Genomic DNA, 8,729 nt, shown 5'->3' on the forward strand with positions numbered 1-8,729 from the left:
ACTCTTCAATGTGTTTTCTTCAAAAATAAGTGCTGACTCTTTTTTTTTAAATTAATAACATACTTAAGCACCATGGTTACAAACATGTTTGCAATTGGGTTTTTTTTTTTTTTTTTGGTTTTTGGGCCACACCCTGTGACGCTCAGGGGTTACTCCTGGCTATGCGCTCAGAAATTGCTCCTGGCTTCTTGGGGGACCATATGGGACGCCGGGGGATCGAACCGCGGTCCGTCCTAGGCTAGCGCAGGCAAGGCAGGCACCTTACCTCCAGCGCCACCGCCCGGCCCCTGCAATTGGGTTTTAGCCATAAAATGCACACCCCCTTCACCAGTGCAACTTTCCCATCACCACTGTCCCCCCATTCCACGTACCACTCTTTGTGATAAGCTTCATATCACGGGCTGACCCTTCCAGCCCTCACCTCTATTGTCTTTGGGTGCTATTATTATACTATATTTGATTTTTGGGGAGTTTGGGCCACACCCAGTGACGCTCAGGGGTTACTTCCAGCTATGCGCTCAGATATCACTCCTGGCTTGGAGGACCATATGGGACATGGGGGATCAAACTGTGGTCTGTTCTAGGCTAGTGCGTGCAAGGCAGATGCCCTATGGCTTGTGCCACTGCTCCAGCCCAACTATATTTGACTTTTATTAAATCCAACAGATGAATGGGATTATCCTGTGCTTCTCTCTCTCCCTCTGACTTATTTCACTGACATAATAGTCTCCATATCCATCCATATATAAGCAAATTTTGTGACTTTATTATTTTCTTATAGCTGCATAGTATTCCATGATATAGATGCACCACAGTTTCTTTAAGTGCTGACAAATTTGCATTTGTTATTTGTTATTGCACTCTTTTTTTTAAACATTTATGTCCCAGGGCTCAGAGGTAGTACAGTGGATAAAGTGCTTGTCTTGCACACAACTGACTCAAGTTCAACCTATAGCATCCTGTGTGGTTTTGAGGGTTTGCCAGGAATATTTCCTGAGCACAGAGCCAGGACTTGCTGAGTGTAGACCAAAAACATGAACATTTGTGGTCCAAACTTCAAGAAAAAATTTTTTTATTTGGTATTTGGGCTACATCGGTGGTTCTCAGGGGTTACTCCTAGCTCTGTGCTCAGAAATCACTCCTGGCTTGGGGAACTATATAGGACACTGGGGATCAAACATGGTTCCATCCTGGGTCAGCTGCATGCAAGGCAAAGCCCTATTACTGTGCTACCATTTCAGCTCCATCAAGAAAAAAATTTTTTTAGAAGAAAGCTAAAATTGAATGAAAATACCATAGCCGAGAACTATGGCAGGCATAATTTTTATTGGGGGGGGGGTCACAACTGGCAGCACTCAGAGTTTACTCCTGACTCTACACTCAGAAATTACTTATGGAAGGCTTGGGGACCATATGGGATGCCAGAGATTGAACCCAGGTCGGTCTCATGCAAGGGATATGCCCTATCTGCTGTGCTATTGCTCCAACCCTTATGCACAAGTTTCCTTTTGCACTATTTTATAAAAAAAATTCTCATACTGGAATGTGAAAAGAGCTGGAAGGGATTGAGCACAGGCTTTGCATGTGTGATCTCTGGGTTCGAACCCTGGCACCACATACTCCCCCAAACACTGCTGGGTATGAATACCCTTTAAAAACTAACGGGGGACCAGAGAGATAGGCCAGTGGGGAGGGCGTTTGCCATGCACATCGTCCTCGAATCTCAGGAAATCCCCCTGAGCACTGCCTGGGTGTGATTCCTGAGCACAGAGCCAGGAGTAAACTTTGATCTTTGCCAGATGTTGAGCCCCTCCAAACAACAACAGCAACAACAACGACAACAAAGGTAGCCACTTAGCCAGATGTTGGTTCTGTTTAGTTCAACTCTCTCTGATATCTTCAAAACAGGTGTCTCCACCCTATGGCCCTTCAGAATCAAACCCACGTCTCAGAATTCTTCCTGCTGGGACTTTCAGAAGAACAGGATCAACAATCTCTAATTTTTGGGCTCTTCCTGACCATGTACCTGGTCACGGTGCTGGGGAACCTGCTTATCATCCTGACCGTGATCACCGACGCCCACCTCCATACGCCCATGTACTTCTTTCTCACCAACCTGTCCCTGGCTGACATCGGGTTCAGCACTACCACTGTCCCCAAGATGTTGGCCAACATCCACGCCAACAGTCAGACCATCTCCTACGCGGGATGCCTGACCCAAGTGTCCTTCTTTTTCTTTTTCGGCTGTTTGGACAGCCTGCTTCTGGCTGTCATGGCTTATGACCGCCTGGTGGCCATCTGTCACCCCCTGCACTACCCAGTCATAATGAGTCCCCGCCTCTGTGGTCTGCTGGTCCTCTTGTCCCTTCTCATCAGCCTTCTGGATTCTCAGGTGCACTGCGTGATGGTGTCACAGCTCACCTTCTGCGCCCGGGTACACATCCCTCACTTCTTCTGTGATGTCCCCCAGCTCATCAAACTGGCCTGCTCTGACACAACTACCTTTAGCATTGTCATCTTTCTGGTGGGGACCATTTCCGGTTTTCTCCCCATCTCAGGAATTGTTTTCTCTTACTCGAAAATCGTGGCGTCTATCTTAAGAGTCCCATCTCCTGGCGGGAGAGTCAAGGCCTTCTCCACTTGTGGGTCTCACCTCTCTGTGGTTTGCTTGTTCTATGGGACAGGCCTTGGGGTGTACCTCAGCTCTGCTTTCTCCTCTTCCCCGAGAAAGGACACGGTGGTCTCCGTTATGTATACCGTGGTGACCCCTATGCTTAACCCTTTTATCTACAGCCTAAGGAACAGGGACATCAAGAATGCTCTGTGCAGGATGATCGGCAAAGTGACTCATTCTCAGTAGCTGGGCTATCTTGGGGGGAGGGTTCTTAGAACAGGACAGGGGTGGCAAAATTTAAATGTAGCACAAAAATCGGGACTTATGGGGACAGAGTGAGAGGATGGAGGGGAGGGCATTTGCCTTGCACATGGCTGACTCACGTTCAATCTCTGGCATCCCCTAGAGTCCCCTCAGCACTTCCAGGAGTGATTCCTGAGTGCTCTGAGAATCACCAGGTGTGACTTCAAAACAATAAAACAGGGGCCGGAGAGATAGCATGGAGGTAAGGCATTTGCCTTTCTTTTTTTTTTTTTTTTTTGTGGTTTTTGGGTCACACCCGGCAGTGCTCAGGGGTTATTCCTGGCTCCAGGCTCAGAAATTGCTCCTGGCAGGCACGGGAGGACCATATATGGGACGCCGGGATTCGAACCGATGACCTCCTGCATGAGAGGCAAACGCCTTACCTCCATGCTATCTCTCCGGCCCCGGCATTTGCCTTTCATGCAGAAGGATGGTAGTTTGAATCCAGGCATCCCATATGGTCCCTTGTGCCTGCCAGGAAGATTTCTGAGCCTAGAGCCAGGAGTAACCCCTGAGCACTGCCGGGTGTAACCCAAAAACCAAAACAACAACAAAAAACCCCCAATAAAACAAATATTCAAAAGTTGGGAAGTAGATAAGCATTGGGGCCCAAGCAATAGCACTGTGGGAAGAGCATTTTCCTTGGATATGTCTGACCCGAGTTCTATCCCCGGCAACTCATATGGTCCCCTAAGCCTGCCAGGAGTGACTTCTGAGAGCAGAGCCAGGAGTAACCCCTGAGTGCTACAGAGTGTGGCCCCCCAAAAACAAACAAACAAACAAAAATTGATATTCTCTGTACATAGCAGATATCTGTAAAGGAGTACCTTAACACTGGCCTCATGATGGAATGTGCCAGCCTCTAAAAAGAACTATGCAAGACAGTAGGGGACGGTGCTCAATGGTAGGTGTTCAATGCCTTGTATAGGGAGAATGTAGATTTTTTTTTTTTTTTTTGGTTTTTGGGCCTCACCCGGCTGTGCTCAGGCGTTACTCCTGGCTGTCTGCTCAGAAATAGCTCCTGGCAGGCACGGGGGACCCTATGGGACACCGGGATTCGAACCAACCACCTTTGGTCCTGGATCGGCTGCTTGCAAGGCAAACGCCGCTGTGCTATCTCTCCGGGCCCGAGAATGTAGATTTGAACTCCAGCTCTGCAAAGAAACAAATCAACAAGATAAATTTGGAGAAAGGTCTATGAAGGAGGCAGTAGTTCTATGGAGAAGGGGACTGAAGCAAAGCAGGAGGGCGCTGTCTTTGCACAGTGCAGACCTGGGTTTGATTCCTCCATAGGACTCCCTGAGTTCTTCCAGGAGTAATCCCTGAGTGCAGAGCCCGGAGTCAGCCCCAAGCACTGCCAGGTGTGGGTCCCCCACAAACCATACACATATTTCACAGAAAGGTTGGTAGACTGTTTTTATTGTTGGATCATACCCAGCAGTGCTCAGGGCTGATTCCTGACTCTGCACTTAGGAATCACTCTTGGGAATGTTTGAGGGACCAAATGGGGTATCCTAACTCTGCATTTAGGAATCACTCCTGGTGGTGCTTGGAGACCCTATGGGATGCCAGGGATCTAACCCAAGTCTGTCACATACAAGGCTCTACCCACTGTACTATCTCTCAGGCCCCCAATAGTTTTAACTTCTTCATGACTCAATTCTGGAGCTCTTTTTCCAAGACAGACTAATGTTTCTCCTTGCCTTGTTTCCATTAGCCAATATTTCTCTCTCTTTCTACGCTCTATCCTTCTTTCCAATCTATGTACTTTTATTCTTATTTTTTGCATCTTGTGGTGCTCAGGAGTCACTCCTGGCTCTTGCCTCAAGAATCACTCCTGGCAGTGCTCTGGGGGATCATATGGGATGATGGGGATCAAACTTAAGTCATCTCTGTGCAAGGCAAGCGACCTTCCTGCTATACTGTTGTTTTAGCCCTCTATGTATTTTTGGCTATAGAAAAAGTGCCTTGAAATTGCCTCAATGTGTGAAATTTATAAATATGTTTATCAAAATGTTCAAGACTTTTGATTGAAATCCCATAGCTGTCTATTCTAGGCATAGCTGTATCCATTTGTATGTGGTTTGGAAATTGAAGAATAGTGCCCCCCCCCAACTGAAATTCAGCAGGTGTGCTATTTATACTAACTTGGCAAACTTCATACAACATAATCATGAGCAAATATCTTAGTGGTGAATTCCCGAGGGAAGGTCTTCAGAACTACACTTTGTTAAATTCTCTGCGTCAAAACTCATTCACACAATACTATGTAGGAAAACTCATTCACACAACACTATGAGGCTGAAATGTTCTTATTTTGGGGGAGTGGGGACACTTCTATCAGCGCTTGGGTGGAAATTGAACCCAGGGCTTCCACATGAACCTCTAGACCTTTGGGCCATGTTACCAGTGCTCCTTAATATATTTTCTGGTAACACAGTTATAATTTACCTGATTCAACAGTAACAACAACAACAACAATAACAACAACAAGAAGACAGGGGCCAGAGTGATAACACAGTGGTTAAGGAAATTGCCTTGCATGTGGTCAATCTGGGTTTGATTCTCAACATCTGTATAGCCCCTCAAGCCCTTCTAGGAGTGACCCCTGAGTTCTACTGCCAGGGATATCCTCAAAATGAAAACAAGAAGATAAAACCACCACATCAAATTGACACTATCTTATATTCATCAATAGCTGTCTTAAAATATGTTTTTTTTTTTTTGTTCTGGGTCATGTATGGTCATCCTCATGCTTACTCTTGGCTCTGAAGCTCAGCATATCTCTCTCCATTGAACAGTTGGATGCTTTACAAATAGCAGACATGGCTGTCATGAGCAAGATAGGGTTGAGTCGGTGTTACAGTCACTTTTCTTACTATTAATTCTTGTTCCTTCTCTGGAACACACTGGCAGTTCCTCCAATCAACTGGGAAAAACAGTCTCAGAATAACCCAGATTTCAAACAAAACAAAACAAACAAACAAACACCCCAACAACTTCATTCACTTACTGTCTCTCCTGTTAGGCACTTTGTCTTGGGAGATAGTATAGCTGGTAACACACTTGTCTTGCATGCTACCAACCCCGGTTTGATTCCTGGCACCCCACTATAGTCCTGCTGAGTATCACATGTAATTCCCGAGTCTAAAGTTCAGGCAGAGAGCACTTGCTTAGCTTAAAAAATTAAAAAAAAAAACTTTATTTAAGCACCATGATTACAAACATGTAATCACCAGTGCAATATTCCCACCACCAATGCCCTCCATTTTCCTTCTCTCCCACCCATGTCTGCATTCGAGACAGGCATTCTATTTCTCTCACTCACTACCATTGTCATGACAGTTGTCAGTGTAGGTCATGATAGTTGTCAGTGTAGTTATTTCTCTAACTGCACTCACCACTTTTGTGGTAAGCTTCATATCGTGGGATGATTCTTCCAGCCCTCATCTCTATTGTCTCTGGGCATTATTAAAAAACTGTCTTTTCTTTTTCTTAGATCCTACAGATAACTGAGACTATTCTGTGTCTATTTCTCTCCCTCTGACTCATTTTACTCAACATAATACCGTATTTGCCGGCGTATAAGACGACTGGGCGCATAAGACGATCCCCTAATTTTGCAGTTAAAACATAGGTTTAGGCCTCTATTCGCTGTATCAGACAGGACGTTCCTGTGCTGCATGTGTTCCTGTGCTCATGTACCACAGTGAGCCAATCACAACAAGCAAAGGTTCAAAGGTTCTACTGTCATAGACTTCCTTTCTGACTCTGGCCAATCTGAGCAGGCTTTTGACAGTGTAGATTCGGATCCAGAACATTGTCTCATTTGCATGCATCAAAAGCCTGCTTGGATTGGCTGAGTTAGAGAGGTGGTCTGAGCAGCCTGGCAGTGATTGGTGCAGGATCGAGTTGGAAGATTCGTTTTGTGGCAATATTCAGACAATTTTCGTTTAGCAGCATATTGAAACATTTTTGAGATATACTCAGCGTATAAGACGACCCCCGATTTTCAGTTGACCTTTTTTTGTTTCAAAAGTCATCTTATATGCCGGAAAATACGGTAGTTTCCACATCCATCCATGTATAGGAAAATTTCATGACTTCATCTCTCCCGACGGCTGCATACTATTCCATTATGTATATGTACCACAATTTTCTTAGCCATTCATCTGTTGAAGGGCATCTTGGTTGTTTCCAGATTCTGGTTATTGTAAATAGCACTGCAGTGAATACAGATGTGCAGAAGGCATTTTTGTATTTTTTTTTTTAGTGTTTCTAGGATATATCCTTGGGAGTGGTATAACTAGATCATATGGGAGCTCAATTTCCAGTTTTTTGAGGAATCTCCATACTGCATTCCCACCAGCAATGAATGAGAGTTCCTTTCTCTCCACATCCCCACCAGCACTGTTCTTGTTCTTTGTGATGTGTGCCAGTCTCTGTGGTGTGAGATGGTATCTTATTATTGTTTTGATTTGCTTCTCCCTGATAATTAGTTATGTGGAGCATTTTTTATGTGTCTTTGGCCATCTGAATTTCTTCTTTGAGGAAGTGACTGTTCATTTCTTCTCCTCATTTTTTGATAGGGTTAGCTGCTTTTTTCTTGTTGAGTTCTGTCAATACCTTGTATATCTTAGATATTAGTTTAACTGATGAGTATTGTGTGAATAGTTTCTCCCATACTGTGGGTGGCTTTTGTATCCTAGTCACTGTTTCCTTTGAGGTGCAGAAGCATCTCAGCTTAATATAGTTCCATCTATTTTTCTCCATTTCTATTTTTTTGGAGAGTGATGCTTCCTTCTTGAAGATGCCTTTAGTCTCAGTGTCATGGAGTATTTTACCTACGTGTTGTTCTAATACCTTATGGTTTTGGGTTTAATATAAGACCTTTAATCCTTTTGGGTTTGATCTTTGTGCATGATGTTAGGTGGGGGTCTGAGTTCACTTTTCTGTATGTGTCTGACCAGTTGTCCCAACACCACTTGTTGAAGAGGCTTTCTTTACTCCACTTTGCACTTCTTGCCCCTTTATCAAAGATTAATTGATAGTATGTTGGGGAACATTCACTGAATACTCAAGTTTATTCCACTGATCTGAAGGTCTGTCTTTATTCCAATATTATGGTGTTTTAATGACGATTGCATTGTAATACAATTTAAAGTTGGGGAAAGTGATGCCTCCCATTTTCATTTTCCTAAGGGTTGCTCTAGATATTCGTCGGTATTTATTGCTCCAAATAAATTTCAGGAGTGTTTAAACCACTTCTTTGAAGAATGTCATGGGTACCCTTAGAGGAATTGCATTAAATCTGTACAATAATTTGGGGATTATGCCATTTTAATGATATTAATCCTCCCAGTCCATGAGCAGGGTTTATATCTCTATTTCCTTATGTCCTCTTTTATTTCTTGAAGCAGTGTTTTGTAGTTTTCTTTGTATAGGTCCTTCACATCTTTGGTTAAATTGACTCCAAAGTATTTGAATTTGTATGGCACTAATGTGAATGGGATTGTTTTTATAATGTTCATTTTTCTTGTTATTATTGGTGTATAAAAAGACCATTGATATTTGCATGTTAACTTTGTAGCCTGTCACTTTGTTATATGAATATATTGTTTCTAGAGGCCTTTTGGTAGTCTTTAGGGGTTTCTAAATATAGTATCATGTCATCTGCAAGCAGTGAGAGCTTGACTTCTTCCTTTACTATCTGGATGCCCTTGATATATTTTTTTAATTTTTTATTTTTAATTATGAGAACAGTGATGCAAAGAAAGAGGACAAGGTAAAGTTACAGTGGAAGGTCAATCAC

The 8,729-nt window shown here is 43.8% G+C and overlaps 1 protein-coding gene across 1 annotated transcript; it reads left to right on the plus strand.

Annotated features, from left to right (window-relative positions):
• The first annotated feature begins 1,921 nt into the window (after positions 1–1,921).
• LOC126030133 (olfactory receptor 18-like) lies at positions 1,922–2,860 on the plus strand. The gene has a single exon (XM_049788320.1). It carries the CDS (start codon positions 1,922–1,924, stop codon positions 2,858–2,860), a length of 939 nt encoding a protein of 312 aa, XP_049644277.1.
• The last annotated feature ends 5,869 nt before the right edge of the window (positions 2,861–8,729 follow it).

Source organism: Suncus etruscus, chromosome 15 (assembly GCF_024139225.1).
Source record: "Suncus etruscus isolate mSunEtr1 chromosome 15, mSunEtr1.pri.cur, whole genome shotgun sequence".
In the NCBI taxonomy this organism is placed as follows: domain Eukaryota; kingdom Metazoa; phylum Chordata; class Mammalia; order Eulipotyphla; family Soricidae; genus Suncus; species Suncus etruscus.

Coding starts and splice junctions, on each gene's coding strand:
- LOC126030133 (XM_049788320.1), top strand. CDS start 1,922: ATGGCCCTTCAGAATCAAACCCACGTCTCAGAATTCTTCCTGCTGGGA.